We start from the raw sequence: 20,020 nt of genomic DNA on the forward strand, positions 1-20,020 counted from the left end.
CGTTATGTCTGTTTGCCTGCAAAGATGTCATAAAAATACTACCGTACGGGATATATTCTAATATTTATATGATTAATGGTGGTCAAGTAGTATGATGACTAATTGTACAGAAAGCTTATAGTATAAGTATGCTTATATTCTTGTTGAGGCAGAGCTTGTAGAATGTTTTAAAAAGTACTTTTTACTCTACTGGTAGTTCTTGGTAAAAGGAGTGGGATAACCAACGACTCTTTGTTTGTTGCTAAAACTGATCAAACTTGACTATTTTTCTTTTTTATACAGGTCTTTTTACTCTGCTAGAAGACTGGAATTATGCAGCTGCATACTGATATATTAATACCTTTTAAGCCATTAATGTATTAGTATTGTGTATTTGTAATAACTGCTAATATAGGATTTTTATAAAAGGAAAGACTACTAATACACAAAATCATAAACCCAAACTTGATTGCAAAATCAGCCAATTTACTATAATCTTACATTTACACAAATAGTAATGATAAGTATACAGATAATATTACAAAAATTGTATAATTATCTATAAAGAAATATGCAAAAATTTAGAGGTAAATAATTTAAATTATAATATTTACGGTGGTATACGTATATCACTACTGCAACGCTTGCTGTATCATCTACTGATATCACATATTTCACACTACGGCAAAGACATATCGCTTTGATGATTACTTTGGTGTAGATAGTTTCTCATTGCTCTTAACAATTAAAATCATATAAAGTCAAGAATGGATATCAGTAAGTAACGAAATTGCCAATTATAGGATTCAAGTTGTTAATAATTATTTCATTTTTTTCCACTGCTTGCCCTATCATTAAACCAATCTGCAACCCAGTCTCATTTGAGATACAGGCAATCTATGTTGAAATCCTGTCAATAAATTTATATTTATTAAGCAGCCTGTATTCTGTTACTTCGGTGCTATACATTACTACCCCTTATAATCATCCATTTTGCTGGTATGGATACTTGATTGGCTGATAGCGCTCATTAATAGATGAGGTATGCTAGATGTATACTACAATTTATGCACTAAGATCAACTTTGATGGCAAATCCAGTTCCATTTTTTGCTACATTTGTTGCAATGGAATCAGTTTGCTATCTTGTTATTCAGGATAGTTTCAGAATTATTATCGCAATATGATTACAAAATTGCAGCTTCAACCAAAAAAAATTGCCATACGTACTGATCTAACCACTAAGACAAAACCGCATATCAATATAAAACAAGGACTATTTTCATATTATTTTACGAAAGCATGATAGCAGATCATGCTATAATACCCTTTCTTAAGCGAAATAGCTTTGATACCTATTTCGTAGTACTAAACATTTTAGCACTTCGCTTAGAATTGTAATTAGCTAACGCGAACATGTTTCATATTTAAGAATAAATATTAAACTAGAGATCTAACCAAATATATTGTAAAGACTTACAGGTACGGTGTAGGTTATAAGGAAATAAGATATCGTTATGGGATTGATTTATTCCAAAAAGAAGGTCAGTCAGTAAGGTGAAATGAAGAAGAAGCATAAGCATCAGCAACGATTTTTTCTAAATAAATAACTTAGACCTTAAATTTATTAAAATTTGCAGCTTCAAGTTCGAGTGAGCTATTTCCATTTTTGTTTGCGGCAATGACGTAATAGAAATAATATCGAAGAACTAATGATCTCTTTTCTTCACATTTCTTTAATGCCTCAACCATTCTATAATAGGAAATAATCGTGGATATTGAATTATCTTTTCTCATTTAATGATAAAAATTAGGTCGTATATTCTTCTAGCCGATCAGCTTAAATACACTATCATGCGTAGTAACATTAGCTATTTCGATTAAAGTGGTATAGCGTATAAGAACAGCATAAAAATAGAAAATTTTTGATATTTCCGAATTCTTATTATGATATCGGTTTTGATATCCTTTAAATATAAAACTATTTGTGCGGTCTATTGCTGTATGATACAGTTTGTGTAGCTACTACGTGCTTACCATTTAAAATTATCTTACGTTGGTTTCAGATTTACATGCGATATAATACACTGGAAAAGTAAACTCAGTCGTAGTCGCTTAAAATAAAATTTAATTTATTACTGAAGTATTTAAATTGTTTTATCTCTTATCTACGTCTAGTTTCTGTTAGAGGATTTAGCTGTACTTCATGAAGATCTTTTTAACGTTTCCTATGCTTCCTAGGAATTCAACACAATTATCTAGTTCTAATAGAATTTCAATGTAAATTGACTCATTTCTGATTTGTTAACAAAAAAATTCGTTTGTGGTATTAAATTAGCACCTATATTTGGCGCTATTGCAACAATAAATGTTAGTATAGCTTATAACTTGATGATGTTAATGTAGTACGTACCATCAATAATATTTACCTCCCAACTTCATCATAAGGCAGGGGAACACTTTTATAACAATTTTCGTTATAATATAACCATCTTCCATATAATGTTCTATCCATTGCAATATCGAAAAACTGTATTGAAAATTATTTACCGCAAAACATTTCAATTAATACTTATAAGTCTCAACAATAAATTTATAATAAATTAGAATATGATAAGCGGCATTATATCTGTAAGTTGTGTTTCAGATTTTTTTATGGACGATAGAAGGAAAAACACGGTAAGAAAATTTAGCTTGTATTTAGAAAACAGTCAGATATAGCTTAAATTGATTGAGCCGCCTATTTTTAGCTTACCAAACGATTTCATTTATTTATTTTTAGTAAATTCGTAGTAAAAAAAAGGTTGGTGTTAGCCTCCAGCTATAGTTTGAATGTACTGATGTCTTTCGTTTGCTAGATATTGGTCGAGATTTTGACGTAGATCCTTTAGATGTAGCATACTTAGTCTGCCGTTCGGTTATAACCTGCGGTAGCTGGATTAAACAGTTATCATAAACGAAGCTGAGAATAATTGAGGTGGTATAAGTTGACTGAGAATAGCACAATTATAGGTTTAGACAAGCAGAGTGACGAATCTATGAAAACTAGATCAATGAGATCTTTCTTTAGTAGTCCTTGATGAGACTGTAAGTGATACAAATCTCTGAATGTAGATATTAATCAAAGGAAAATAATCAAATAACGTCCTCTTTATCCTACTGAATACTGCATACTTAGAGTGTATTGGCACAATAAACTTTATATTCCGCTATTACGTAAACTGCAAGACATGAGCTTTCTATTAAAAGCACCCAACAAGAGGGTTATGTTAAGGGACATAAATATGTATTAGCCAACTTTATTATGGTACCGCCTGTATACTGTATATGAGCACAACCGTTTCTTCTATACCTTTATGTCACAACCAAGTTTGCAATACAAAGATTGGCGGGATTCTTTCCTCTAAAGTAGTCTTAACCATCCAAGCAACTAACTCTAAGGCAAGCTCAGTGATTTTAACTAACTATAGGTTTTAATTTCATTAGTATTGGTTAAAATTAGCACTAGTTTGACAATTTTTATCCTAGCCTTAGTTGAAAGGATTGATTCATCAAGATTGTAGCATTAAGTAGCTGTAGCTCTTTATAATTTCATTAAGTATGGATCCCTAACCACTAATTTCTGATCTTCAATCTCCCTTAATTGTTTTTATTTCAAAGTTTTTGGTTTTTACGACTTTAAAGTTGGCTATCATTGCTTGTATTGTAATCAAGATGTTATTAAATTCATCATTGGTAATTTAGTAATCACAGTACCATTGGATACCTGATACAACATTTGGGTTAATAAAGAACAACTGATGAAAAGTTAATTTAGCTATTTAATTTTCATAACAATTAGTCTTTCACGATTATTTAGCCAATCACCAGTCGTCTTTTATTATATTGACCCCGTACATTATTTAAGTTGTTTCGCAATTGTTATTCTACTCTAAGAGATGGTACTATAGTTATTAAAAGCTGTTTATTAACAAGTCAATCTTATAATTGACAGCTCCATTTTTCCTGATTACTTCGGAACTTTCATAATCCATTTGGACATTAATTTACTGAAATACTTATTGGAACAGGAATAGAAATCAAAATGAAGTATATTACTGCTGCTTGTATCCTGCAATCTATACTTTGTACCCTAGGTAAAATGTATGCGAACTCATAGATAACACAGAGTAATTCTATTTCAAAAGTCGATCTAAAAGAATTGACGATAACATCTTTAATAGTTTAAGACATTGTTATTTTACTAGGAAGCCGCCATGCAGTGTTGCTCTACAGCCACATTTCTAAGCAGATTCTAAATTTTAAATCATTGCCATAGCTCTTTGTAAGAGATATTAAATAGCAAGATAAGCTTATATAGGCAGTTTACTAAATCGATGATTTTGTAGTATGGCGCGCTTAATAGAAAACTTTAGAGAACTGAACGGTACCATACCTGTTGCTTTTAGTGAAGATCAAGAAAGAACACGGAGACACACAGATCATTGCATTTAATAACATCGTAAATCTAGCTGCACAATCTTTAGTATAATTTATGTATTCATTAAATACTAACAGGCCTTTTATTGCCACCGGTTTTCAGTAATATAAAGCCAAGTTTTTAGAATAATTTTTTGATATCTAATCTATTTGATAGTTTTTTATCAAAAATCCAATTGTTATGATCGATCTAAAATATATAATGATAATAGTATATTAATCTATCCCTTGGAATCCTCATGACTTGATCAGCTACTATAATATTCTTATTTTTAAAGTTGTTAACACTGCTTCAGTTGATCTAAGTTACCTTAAATTTATAAAATTAAATCCCAGTCTATTTCTCTCTATAACAGTTTATACTCAGTGCCCGACTCCTTGCAAATGTCCTGATTCCAAAACAATCGACTGTTCATCCACTAACAGTATACCGCGCCCACCTACGAAGCTTACTCAGTATACCAATTTGTAAGTTTATTTTATGTTCAAATTATTAACTGGAAAACGATCTCCATTCGATACTATTATTGATAGTATTCCGACTAAAAATTAATCATACTGTCACAAAACAGCTTTGCAACAAGATAACGCAATATACGATCAATAAGTCAATTCCTTGAACCACGTATCAAGGAACGATATCTGCACTATCACGAACACTTTTGCTCTACTAGCAGACTACACAAAGACTTAAACGCCTCGTATTTTACGTTAAACACTAAGTTGGAGAATTCACTTTATTGCACGATATACTGCATTTATATACTACTTCTCAATAGTTCATGAGTCATAGTTAATACAATTAACCTCGGAATCATTTACTGAATTAGATATTAATTTTAGCTGCTGCTCCCTTAATGCAGACAACAGTATTTACAAACATAGACATGTAATGACTAATACAGAATAGTCAGATTACGATATGTCCTATCACGGAATATTTCCATGATAATTTACAGTCTACCATAAGTAAATTACAATCACAATGATTCAAACTGTAAGTAGATGATTTGCATTCCCCATTATAACTATTAATTTCAGTATGTGTATAAGTGTCACTGTCATAAAAAGTCAGTGCTATATTAAAACACAGTATATCCAAATTAGAAGTTAACTAAATAAGGATAGTCTAATAGAATTATCCTAACATAGTTATTTCTACTGCAACACAGTATTCAACACTGTAACACATACGTATGTAAGTTCTAATTTTGATACAAAATCTTGATAGATATACAGTACAAAGATCACAGTATAGTCATTGAAGATGACAGTAGAGAATATTTATAACTCTTCTACTCGGATTTACTGTTGTCGATAAACGTAACTTATTTAATCGAGAAAAACCAATGAAAATAGTTTTATAAGCACTATTTATATCTGGACTATTTTTAAGCAATCTTTTAAATTTTATGAAGAAATTTCTGATTAAAATATATTCGTTCTTTGCCAAGATTGTTTTTGCTATGAAACCTCTTAATAATAATAACTTAAATTCGAGGTCGTTTATTTATATCATACCAACTTTGGATTGGAAAGTCATCATTCGTTGTAATTTAATTCTATTGACGATATATATTGCAAAATGTAGCCTTTCAATAAATTAATTGCCGCTAAACTGGATTTAATCGGTTTACTTTGATAGCATAATGAGAGGGACTCAATTATCCAATATTCCTTATAATGCTTTTGAAAACTATCCTTCCTTACTTCATATGTAAGACATCCGTTCACTATTTAATCAGATAAAGTATTAATATAATTAAATTTCAAATTATTGTATTTATGATAGTTTAAATAATCATTAATAATTAATCGAACGAATGCGATAATAATATTTTAATCAGCCAATCTAATTTCAATTTGGGATTACTCTTATGCCTTAAAGTTATAGTTGGTATAATCTAATATTCAATAAATTGATATAAAAGTAGATTAGCTTAACACCATCTGTAAATAAAGGCATCATCGTAAGTGTGCAGATTCTTTCTAGCAAAGTTTTAACATCAAAACTATATAATCAAAAATTATAGAGATATGAAGCAAAATCAAATCAGAAGTGTATCCTCTCAAGCCTTTGATAAAATCCTCTTTCTATCTTCGCTGTAACTATTTTACAATTAATTCATGTAAAGTGGTTTTATGAATTTGATTCTAGAGTACTTAATATGCCGATATAAGATTCTTAAAATGCCAACAATAACATTAGATTATATAGTTTTACAGTACTAAATCCATATACTAACGCTATGACGATTTATGACTGTTTTTTTGATATTATTCTTAAGTGATCTGTCTAATAACAAGTTAACAGCCATGCCCGGTAATTTGTTTGTCAGAATAAGTACATTAGCAGAACTGTAAGTACTTTGAACTAAAATATCGATCAATTTCGTTGTTTATTTTTATTACAGTTAGACATTTTACGAAACTTGCTATGATTTGTATATTGTATAAGGGTAAGCTGCAAGTCATAACTGTGCAATTAACAATTCTTTAGATTCTTGAGCAATAACAACATTCAAACAATCGATAGTAACGCTTTTAAGAGTTTAGATTCCTTAAAAATACTGTAAGTAAGCTGTAGCTTTCCTTCACTACATTAACTTAAGAAAATGTAAAACTGATTGAATTTACATATCTTTCTTCAGAAAGCTTGATAATAACGCCATCACTAAAATCCCATACAATACCTTGAAGAATCTAAAGCAGATCTCAACATTGTAAGTAGATATTTCGAGAAGAGTTTTTGTTAGCAATGATACTTCAACTTTATAAATCTCCACAACAAATTATATTGTGTCCCAATGCAATTATAATTATAAATTTAATTTAAGAACTGGACGAAATAAATTTTTCTAAACCATAATATCTGTTATTATTGAAAAAATGTGCATATAGGAATTTGAAAAACAACTCTTTTTCTAAAATTGAAAGCAACAACTTCAATTTACCAACATTAAGTATATTGTATGTGATAAATTGTATATTTGGAGAATTCTTCAATGGAAAATTTTATTTGCAAAACTATCAGTCAACTTTGTGAAAATAGATTTGAAAATTTTGTACCTACTGATTAATTAGATGAAAATGAAAGCTGATATAGGAACTACTTCATTTGCAGGTATCTTAATTTTAATAAAATTAATCAAATTCCGGACAGCGCATTTACTGGAGCTATTAATTTAAAAATCCTGTAAGAATAATCTATATCAATTTTATTTGACCGATGCATTCGTAATTATCGTATAAACTTAATTTATACGCTTAATAAAGTATAGGTGCTGTATTTATTCCTAATAATTTCGATTGTTACAAAAGCCTGAAAAAGATTTTTTATAAGCAACGTAAAATTTAAATCGCTCAAACAGTGCATTTAATAATAATTACTATTGATCTTTACGTCTCTTACGAAGGGATTTACAATCAAATCGTATTGCAGCCATTAGCAAGAATTTATTGCAGCCTGCTAACTTATTAAAATTGATGTAAGTCAAACTGGATGTGTTAGGTAATAATCTGCAGATATAAATGGCGTGTACTGTTACCATGTACTATATATTTGGGGCTGATAAGGATACGGAATTAACTCAAAGAATTGACATAGGGCTTATCATACCATCCCTTATACTTTAACAATTTGCAATAGCGTATGATACTCAGTGACAATATAAATTAAATTTTAACTTTTTCAGCTCGCTAAACAGAAATCGTATCACTAACATTGAAGATGGCTCTTTTAATTCCAATCTTATGCTGGAACACATGTTAGTATCTTCAGGTTTCTTCTAATAGAAATAGAATTTTTATTTACTATATACCTTATGAAACTGTGCATATTAAAGTATGCCATTCTTGCTCTAATGGATATCTTCTATTGCTTTAATGCCATAATACCACTTAATTTGGTCACTATAGTGATTTAAATGGGAATATGTTGACCAAAATCTCCAAGAAAACTTTTGGATCTTTATCGAAGCTTGTAGAACTGTAAGAATATAACTAAAAGCTTTAAATAGTTACCGTATATTGGCTAAAAGAATTCAAATAATATTAAACTCTAACCATTCAACTATTTTTAATTTGAGCATATTGCTATATCAAATTAAACGAATCAACAGTATACTCGTATCGATACCGGTAGTCACTTATCAATCAGTCAGGAAATCGTAAGCCACTTAGCTAGAAATTAAATAGATTTTGACTATCATTTCCAAATCATAAGTTACCTAGAAAAGAATCAAATCCATTCCATCGCCGATAACGCATTTCAGTCATTGACTGCATTGCAAACACTGTAAGTTTTTTTATTTGTTTTCAGTAGCATACACGATATCTCAAGAGGCGCTGTGTTGCCGTTAAGTCACTTTCGTCTACACTCAAAGATTGCTTCAGTAGTTACCGAAATTCTTTTCAATTTTTGCAATGATTATACTCATAGCCCAAATAATCGCATGTTCCTTTTAGCGACTTGGGGTATAATGCAATTAGCAGCATCTCAGCCAAAACATTCGCCAATTTGAAGCAACTACAGGTTCTGTAAGTAGGTTTCATTGTCTATGCTTTCGCTAGTTTGAGATCATTTTACAGCGGCTAATAATTGATTTGACGTCATTTTATTGCATAAAAGAAATGTTGCTAGATTTAAAAGTATTCTCTTTCAGAATGTTGACCTCAAATTGCGTTACAAGTATCACTGACAGCGCCTTTAAAGATTTAATGAGCCTGAAGACCTTGTAATAGTTTTAAAATTGCAGCATACTTTATTAGAATAATTGTGTCACATTTGATTTTAAAACTCTCATATACATTAAATTTTATCCCATTATGTGTTAGCATTTTCCTCCTTATATCTCAGTTTATGATGTAAATTAAATCTGATAGGCTGCTGTCTTCTAATCGCCTTACTGTTATTAAGGACAATACACTTAAAGGCTTGAATAATCTCGTCTTCATGTAAGGTTTACTTTTTCATTACCGAAACTATAAAATTACCTAATGTCTAAAATAATTCCAAGTAACTACGCGAACTTAATTTTAGTACAGCTAACTGATCAATTTGTGTAATGGTTTTATTTAGAAATCTATTTAATAACTATTTAGCCTGTACTTCATCTAAGGCGTTTACCAGTGCTACTAAGCTGCAAACTCTGTAAGCTTCATTTATAACGAGAAAAAATGATTTAGTACAATTGTAAAAGTAATGATTCGGTAAATTATTTAACATGCAGACATAGCAACTTTTCTAAAGCCTGCTGTGGCATTCCAGCATCCGTTACTTGCATGCCACGCGTGCCTGCCAATTGTGCGGGAAATTCTGGGACTACATGTTTAAATGTTATGGCAACTCCACCGCCAGCATCTGGAATGTGCAGTAGGAGGTAATATAAAATTTAAAATAGCTTCCATAACTTAATTAATTAATAAACTTCATACTTTAAGTCTGCTAACGTCATAACTATAAACTTCAAGTGCGGCGTAAATGGCAGTCAGTAATATCATATCAGAAGGCACACTTAGAACATTCGACATCATAATCTTCCAATTTAATGTAACATAAGTTTCATTAACGTTTCATTTTTAATTCAATCATATCAAAGCATACCTCCAACTGGTACAACCAACAACGCCGTAAGGACGGAAAATAAAGCAAATCAAATCATGATCTTTGCTATTTCAATTGCTATAACTCTATTATCTACAATGTCTGCATAACCTGGTAAAATATGTTTGCAATTCATTCATTTATAACGAAATGATAATTGACTACACCTTTAAACCTTTCATAAGTTTATATAATACTCTATGTATGTATACCAATGGAAATTACGGAGAAAACTTAACTCTGCCGAACAGAAAGTTTAAACTCAAAGCGAACCAATTCCGTTCAAAGTTTCTCCTAACTAAATTAACTCTTCTCTTCTTTATAATATGACAGACTAATTATTGACCGTATCACGCATTTTAATAAGCTCCTAAAATTCAGGGCTTTATGGCTGCATTGATTATTAGTAGAACAGCATAATTATTACAATTAGCTGTTCAAATATACATCATCATGTAGATACCTCTTCTAAATCACTATCCAATGACCTTAAGTGCAACAGTAGCTCCTAAAAGAATTACGAAATGCGCAATTTACAGTTAAATTAGAACTAAATTTTCAATTATAACTAAATTCTAACTAGGTAAAATATTTTCAATGTAATGGTACTTTTCATAATTTTCATTAATAAACAGCTTTTTAATAACAATTAAATAATAAGCTTTAGCAGCTGACGAATTACGTCAAATATTTGAATCATAACGTCGGAGCATAAAACGAACGGTAAAAAATAATACAATTTGTAATTACCTAAAATTAGAATACATCTGCAGTGGCTTCGACGAATGATATTACATAATATGAAGAGTTATACATTAGCTGCAAGACAATGCAGACGCAATCTAATTTTATGCTACGATATTACGTCATCTTATTTGTGTTTGAAGCTATAAATTGAGAATATTAACTCACTAGGATATTATATATTGCAACTAAAAAAGTCTTAACAAGGCATTTTGAGAGAGATCCTCATTGAAATTAGATAAAAGTCTCTTTTAAGTTTTTGAGGTTGAAATCTCACGGGGGTAGTCATAACGTGCTTTAAAAGGTTAGATTAAAATTAATTTATAGAAACGAGGTGCTCTATCAATGACTGCCTCTTTCAGGAGTACCGTGCTAACCGGTATCATCGTCTGAAAAAAACGTTAAAAAACAGTCAAGCTTTTACTCAGGTATATATATCTTAAGGACAAAATCATTCTTAGGAATGGCCGTAACATATATATATATGGCTAGTCCAATTCATATCCTGGCATATAATTAAAGCACGTCATATAATTAATACACAATTTGTTGATTCCAATTTAAATCTTTTCAGATACCCAGGATGCTATTTTCGTATTGATAGATAATTTGACATTGATAAAGCAGCAAGCCAAATAATACTGATAACTACCAAGAAATGCGATTATAAATCAGCGATCATTAATATTCTAAAATTGATACACTTCAAAGAGACCATATAAAAGTACTTGTTCTATATTAAGTTGATCAATTTGAGAGTCCATTCTCCTGAGTACACAATAGTGACAGGTGTAGCACAATATTAACTGTTATCACAATTTTCCATTAATAGCGGCCTGGTAATTTCCTCCCAAGTAGTAATTGCAAAAGCTGCATTTCTAAAGGTTCTTTAATCTCCTCTGATGATAAAGTAACTTGAGTCACATTTACATGCCTTTGACACTAGAGATTAAGGTTAACCCTTGATCACAAACCAATTATTATTTTAATTTTATTAACAATATCTCATCGATTTAGAAAAGAGTATTGTTGACACAAGCGACTTAAATTAAAGAATTTAATTTAATTCTATTGTTATCCCGTTATTAATACTGTTGCATAATGTATTAATTATATTTATGTTAATAAACTTCTTTCCTAGCAATCATTTCTGACCTCGCCGCGGAATTTATCCACTGAAGGATCTATCCAAGCACGAAAATATAATTCTAAAAATGAAGATCAAAGCCATATTATTCATCATTTTGGTAGTATACCCCTCAGCAGGTATTCCTTTTGGAAGATAGGTTGTGCTGATACTTATTAATTCCTATTCAACTCACTAATCAGCCGTTACTTGTTTAAATGTGCATCGCCAAATTGATCGCTGAACCGAAATCGATCAATTTTTTATTAATATCGACAATTATGGACCTAGCGATAAAGTCGTAGGATATTGAAGTATATCAATATCGAAGTTTTATTACCTTACCCTACTTTTACTTTATCAGATAATACATTTCCGAAATTTTAATATCAACAGATGGTCCTTAAAACTCCTTCCACTATTCTCTCAATAGGATCCTCGAACTTTTATCTTTCATAAAAATCCGATTTTTAGATCTAAAGAGAAAAATTACTAGAATGAGCGATAAAGTTTAATTCTAGCTGTAAAGTACCGGTACAAAAAAAATCGAATATGAGCCCTGTCAATTTTAAATATCATAGTGCACAAGTAAATGCTATAATTTTTCCCCTGAATATCGCTGGGATAGCCTGCAAATGTGAACTCCGCTAGTCATTGTAAAACCTATAGAGATTTACAGTTACAGTTTGTCTCTAAATAATCTAATCAGCATCAGATAGCCGCCCAGAAAACTAAAATATCGATAGAACTAATTATCATTAGCCAGCAAACCTTGCTAAAGTTAATTATTTAAGCGAAATTGTTGAATCGACTTAGTTCCACTTAATCGTTTCAATATACTTTAGCCATTCGTATCGCATTATATCGCCAATAAAATTTTTCTCTGCTTTATTTTATGTAGAGAGTAAATTTCTGCACTACCCTCTATAGTTCATTTTCTTCAACAAGATTGATGCATTGTTTAGACTTCTTGCTAACTAGATAATATCTTTCATTTAATAACGATGCATAGTGTTCCTACAATGTCTACCTAACTGTACATGTCCTAGCAAAGCAACCATTATTTGCAAGGGATCTCAGATAGGTCAAATACCAATGCCTAACACATCCATGTCGCAAGTCACTACCTTGTATGTAAAAACTCTTTTGTTTCGTTACAGCGCACTACATCAGACTCTAATGTATATCTAGAAATAATATAATCAAAGTTATTTTTTTGGATATTAGTACATTGCAAAACACAGCAATTAAATCTGTGCCAGCCTCTGCTTTCATTAATTTTCCCAATGTCGCCCACATGTAAGTAGAAATAATCTTGCGACATTATCAGTTTGTTAAAGATAGAGCTTATAATATGAGCAAAATAAGATTATCGCAATTATTTTAAATGCAATTTACAATCTTTAGAGTTAGTTACAGCAATTTATTTTATCAATACCATTCTAAACATTTTATAAAATTATATAAAATTGCTTTATCGATTACCTTGGCAAATATCATGTTTGTGGGATTGACCTGATTGTTGGGCAGAAATATGAAGGGTAATGCTATCAATACTATTGCAGTTGGAGCCTTTAGCGGACTAACTGCCGTTTCATCTATGTAAGATATTCTACCTTTTAATTTCATACTACTTTACGACGAGGTAAAACTGTTTCTTTCTATAAAAGGATTAAAAATCTAATGATGCTCTTAAATATAACGTTTTCTAGAGATTTAACTCATAATCAACTCTCAGTTTTGAAGAATAACACGTTTAAGACTCTCAATCATCTTACTGAATTGTAAGCTCTATTTGCATTTCATTCTAATGATATACAGTACATATCTTTTTCTAATGTATAATATGAACGTGACCGACTTCGCATACGGTCACGTTCTATATATATACTGACTTTCATAAGCTACCAATATATATTTAAATCGATCATTTACCCAAATTAGGATTTTGACTTCCAATCAAATTTCCAGCGTTGAAAACAACGCATTTGCTGGACTAGCTGCTTTAACTAATCTGTAGGTTTTTATACTTGATTTCTTTTAATTCAAAATTACAGCATAAACTAATCTACTATATATTATATCTTTACGTTACTTGAAGAACTCATGTATTACAGTAATTCTTCATGGTGCCATATTTATTTAGCTAAAGCTTACGGTAACTTACCGAGCATGGATTACTAACGCAGAAAACTATAGTCAATTTATCGAGTAAATTAAATAGCAGAAGTTAACACAGGCAATAGATGTATAACTATAGTACATTAGTATTAGAATTTTAATTTCTAGCTAAGGCGTTAACATCAACAATTTGAATTGTATATTAGTTCCTTTTCTTAGTGTCGTATTTTTAGCGCTTATAAGGTAGGTAAGCATACTTGGATTACAATCTTTAGTTGTAGTATTGATTTAAATAATGAAATTTTCAAAATTCGAACTACTGTTCCGATGCCGCTGGCAAATAGTTGAAATTAACACCTGAGATTATGCTATGCTATTTAATTTAATAAGTCGAACGTTATAGTAGTGTAATGGTTATTCTGTTTTATATTAACTTTTCGAGGCGACTAGATGATAATAAACTGAAGACTGTACCGAAAATTCCTTTGAAATCCTTACCAAGTCTTACCAATTTGTAATTATTGAGCAATCATCTTTATAGTTATCGAACTTATCAATTATTAACGAAATGTTTAAGATGATCATTTTCATTAGAGTTACCCTACATTAAAATATGGGAAAATACTCGTATAGAATTTTATCTGATGTTCAGAATAGCTATATTTTATATTTAAAAAGTTAAGATTATCATTTAAAACTTACCGGTACTTAATTTAAAAGTATGTATTATTAATCTGCCAACATTTTCACTGATGCAGTTCCTGTTATGAATCGTCTCCAGTTTACGAAAGTATATAACACAAAATGCAATCCAAATTTTCGCCAGTGACTTTACTATAATTCGTTTAACCCAATCTCTTCTTTCAGCAAGTCTTTAAAGTGATCTACTCTCGTAGATCGAAACTTTATCGTAAATATCGCTCCTTCCAGATTAGTTTATCTAGCGTCTTTGCAAGATTATAGTACCTTTTCAGCTATCTCAAAGATATCGTGTAATACTCCTATCTTATATAGAAGGAATAATCACAGCTATAGCAAATTACGATAGATAACCATACTCTCTAGCTAAGTGTAATCAGTTTATGATATCGCTGCTAAGTCACTTTTTCGGAAGAATTTATGAATCATGAATTTAAAACCCTTAAATCTCAAACCAATACATTTTTTCCATCAATTTAAAATCGCTTTAAGAACATAAAATTAAATGTGATGGCTAAGGTATGAATACGTTAGCAATTATATTGTATTATAAATTTGCTAATACTGCTATAAAACATTTTTAGGAATTTAGCTGGAAATTCATTATCCGCCCTCACGCCTGGAAATTTTCAGCTCCCAAAAGTCACTACTCTGTAAAGTTTTCTAATTTTTTTCTAAAAAAATTCAATGCACCTTGCAAGGAATAGGACTTTCAAATAATAAATCATTTAGATACTCTAAAAAATTGTTATTGCTTTAATTATATTTAAATCTTGGCCCTGAGTAAAATATTTTATACTCAATTCGGCTAGCATCTTATCCAATAATGCCATCGCCAGCATTGCAGATGACACATTCAACGCTATGTCAATGCTTCAGATTTTGTAAGCATCCTAATTGTATTCATGTGATAAATTTTGGCATGAAATTTTACTAACTTTCGAAGCCTGATGTGTTAATAATGTATAATGTATATGCATGGTTAATCCATATAATTTTTTGCCTCTAAATTTAGACAGCACATACTAAGAGAATATTTTAAATTAATAACGTTGTCAAATTTAGGCAATTAGACAAAAACCAAATCCGTGCTCTACACGATAGAACATTCACATCCATACCAAAATTACAAAAATTGTAAGAAATAGATTTATGAACTGTATTTAATTTTGTATATCATCGCTGTAATTAATTTCTTAACTTTAAAATCTTAAGTACACATTTTCAAATATCAAGTGATTTTCTCGCCACTTATTCTGTTCTAAATCAATCATTTTAAAACTCTCAAAGCACTAAACCGAGTAATCCTGCATTTTAAATTGTATTAATTAAATCTAGAAATTTAAAGAATAACGTGATTACTACACTATCATCCGGATGCTTCAAGCCCATCAATCAGCTGAATTACCTGTGAGTTATGCTAAAATAGAAGCACAAAGCATACTGATATTAATTTAATCGATTGATAATAAAAAACTTACATAATTTAAAATATTAATTAATCAATGAACTATCAATTAATACTATTGTATTTTTCTTTTTTCAAATTGTTAAGAAATCTGAACCAGAACGCTTTAACAGCAATTACCTCTACGACTTTTTCTGCTCTAACTCAACTAACAGACTTGTAAGACTGAATTTAGATGCGTACGCACTTTCGTTAGCCTAAACAGTCAAAATTTTAAAGATTACAACCCAATTAGTTACTATAGCTTACTCTTTGAGCTATCTACATTTAGCTATTCTACTTTTATAATATTTGTTGGACAGGATTATGGCGGCCAATCATATATCTTCGGTAGCTCCTGGAAGCTTTCAAGCATTGACCAAGCTACGAAATCTGTAAATTATTGTAACAGAATCTTTACAGTCAATTAGTATTTTTAATTAACTTCGTACATTTACTAATAGCTGCAGCGTTCATAATAACGCCAATATACGGATACGTTTTATTCGGATGAGGACCATAACTTTTCTTCGTATATTCCCATATAGATTTCTAGACGGAAATCGATTAGAATATTTATGCAGCAATACGCTTAAAAACGTTAACAATCTGGTGTACTTGTAAGTATTACTGGTCGAGAATTGATTATTTCAGTTCAAAAAAAACAAAATTTAAAGATTGACCAGCAATAAATTATTATTTTTAAGGCAGGCGTATTCAGATGTATTAAATAGATATATCTTCAGAAGTAGGATAGTGCAGTAGCTATAAACCATCTTCTCTTTCTGCCAGTTTTAGTGATGTTGTATCATTGTGATAAAATCCAATCCTAAAAACCCCAAAGTTGTAAATAATTAGAACTTTATCAGATCTAATACAAAGACTAGCTACAAACAGCTCTACTCTAGCCGAATACAACTACGGAAAGACTTCTAGAAAGAACAATCAGATAATCTAATGTCTTCTGCTTTTATGCTCTCCGAAGCTTTCGCAGTTACTTTCAGCATTGCAGCATTCTATCATATTTTACACATATTCAACTTATTATTAGTCACAATGTTAAATAGTGAACCATCATTAATTCAATATAGAAATGATGACATAATTTTCGTAGATATTATTCCTACCTCTTAAAGTACAATGAACTAAGCGTATCATAACATATGATTTACAATTCTATTTCTACCTCTAACCTTATTAGTAGCTCAACACCTTGCTTTATTTAGTCATCTGTACTCTAGCATAGAGTCTATCCTTACTGTCGATAATTATGGGCTACTAAATATATCATAAGATAAATATAGAAAAGACACTACCGTATATCATACTAAGATGGCTAATAGTCTACAATCATAATACTAAGTTACTTTACAATCATTTACATAGTATATATCTGCATTCTATTATTCAGCTATAAAATAACGTTCATGATGAAAATTAATTATGATCATTGCTATAAGGGGTCTATCTGCAAATGGTCTGTTAGCGATTGCTGATAATGCCTTTAGCAGCCAGGGAAAAGTAACTGATTTGTAAGTCAATAGAAGCCTTATGTTTTATAATAAAATTACATGATTCCTAGTAATTTGATAATGCAGTATTATATTTACTTGGATTGCTGAAATGGCTGATTAAATTGATTACATTTAGTGAGTGTACTTTACGAGATGAGGAATTTTGCTCAAGATATAAAACAGATTTTAAATTAATGTCATAAGTGCAAATAATTACGAATAGATTGCTTGACTTCAATCAACTCACTGCTATTGGTGATAAGACTTTTGCGGGCTTGAAAAATCTTTTAGACTTGTAAGTTTAAATCTACATCATGTACTTCAGTCCTAGAATAAATTGAAAATGTAGATATTGTTTGTCTTTAGAAAATATTTAATGATCTAGAAAATTCATCTTCGAAACATATACGGGTAAGCTATTAATTCCATACTATTATTTTTGCAGAAATATTCAAAGTAACAAGTTATCCTGTGTCTCGGCAAATGCATACGCCAGCACACCTAAGTTAAAGAGGGTGTAAGTCTCTAGATTCAAATTTATTAGAGCAGTAAAAGAGAAATAACCCTAACTGGTAACATTATATAATAGGATAACTACTTCTGCAATTGCGTGCTGTAATAAACCATCTACAGTAGTATGCTTGATGCCACGTGCAGGATGTTCTAATCAAACCAGTACAATAACATGTACTAATGTACTACCGCAAATACCGTCTGGTAAATGCTCGATGAGGTCAGACACACGCTCTATTATTATAAAATATTATGATCGCACTATAAATCTTATCATTAGTAGAATTTAGAACAGTATCGAATATTTATAGCGAATAAAAATAACGGAGTGCTAACATGAAATATTTTCAATATTGTAGCAATCCAACTAGTAATCCTACTAGTGGGTCAAATACTAAGGCACCCACTCCCTCTCATATAACTGGGGCTGCAAATACTATAAGAGCTTGGACGAACCAACTAACCTTATTTATATGTTTGGTCGTTATGTTAACTTTATGGGCATAATAGGAATTTATTAGAACATAGCAAGCTCATTAGATGCACTGAAGAAAATGAGGAAGTTATTTTAATTTAGGCTAGGATAACTGATCAGATAATTCAAGTACAAAATTAGGAAATCTAAGTAACGAAAATAGATGTTAATTAAAGTTAGTTTAGGAAATCTTATATTAGTAGACAGATCTAATCTTGATGATTATGATCATGTTATCGACCAACCATGTATAAGAAAATATTATCAGCTACTCTTATGCCCACACCAGAGAATAGATTGTTATAGAAAGTACATTAGTCTCAGAAGTACCTGATGCTGTACGAATTATTCTCCGTTAATACTGGATACACAATAATTTGCAATAAGAAGCTATTATTTTTATAGATGCTTCAACTAGATTTGATTTCTAATATGTTAGGTACAGTTAAGCTATGAGGAAATGTACCGTCATTTCTAATAATTATATTTTCTCTGCATCTTCTTGTAAAACTTTGGCATCGATGGTAAATAAATTTAAGTGCTTGCTTAATGCTTAGTAATAGAATTGTAATAGAGTGACTTAAAAGTGTCATGGTGAATACTACGCCACATTTTTAGATTTAATTAAAATTAAAAATCAAGATAGTATTCTTCAATCTTGCTGGCGAACAGATGTATGAAGCTGATATAAACTGAGATGCATTCAAATATTAAAATCTTCTTAACATATTATGACTTATAATCCATCTATGGGAATTTATGCACCTAGCATTAGCCTAAATGGAGCTTTTACCGCCCATTGATTTTTGTATGTCATTAAAAGGAAATTATAGTAGGATAGAGCTAATTTGTACGACAGGCAGAGCATTATCAATGGGACAGTAAAGATGATTTGTAATTCATGAGATAATCACAATAAACCGCTTGATCATTGACTAATTTCGTTATAATGATAATGTATTGAGCGAAGGAGGCCATCCGGCAATAAAATCCTTGCAGTAACAGAAGAATTACTGTTGTAATAGGTATTATTCTAGTTACAGTAAGATTGTATGGTTTAGATATGTATACTAAATAACTGATAACTGTATAAGAGGTTAAAAACAGACGATTCGGTGATGAATATTTTATACGAGCACATTATTTAGATACGCATTTCAATTATCTATAAATAAATTCTCTACCTACCGTATTATTAGACTACCTACGTCATTTATTGTGGTTGAAGTTAACAATTACCAGTTATTTTTAGGGGTCATTAATATTCTCTATACTTAGCGGTATGCTATTATAAAATCTTTACAAGTACTTGGAATAAT

The 20,020-nt window shown here is 30.5% G+C and overlaps 1 protein-coding gene across 1 annotated transcript; it reads left to right on the forward strand.

Moving 5' to 3' along the window:
- Positions 1–6,773: 6,773 nt before the first annotated feature.
- TRIADDRAFT_56134 (uncharacterized protein) lies at positions 6,774–9,842 on the forward strand (the record flags this gene model as incomplete). Its single annotated transcript, XM_002112232.1, has 8 exons — positions 6,774–6,817; positions 6,958–7,029; positions 7,109–7,180; positions 7,582–7,653; positions 7,874–7,945; positions 8,153–8,224; positions 9,342–9,413; positions 9,689–9,842. The coding sequence occupies 8 exons, from the start codon at positions 6,774–6,776 to the stop codon at positions 9,840–9,842; spliced, it is 630 nt and encodes a 209-aa protein (XP_002112268.1).
- Positions 9,843–20,020: the final 10,178 nt, after the last annotated feature.

Source organism: Trichoplax adhaerens, genomic scaffold (assembly GCF_000150275.1).
Source record: "Trichoplax adhaerens TRIADscaffold_5 genomic scaffold, whole genome shotgun sequence".
NCBI classification, from domain to species: domain Eukaryota; kingdom Metazoa; phylum Placozoa; class Uniplacotomia; order Trichoplacea; family Trichoplacidae; genus Trichoplax; species Trichoplax adhaerens.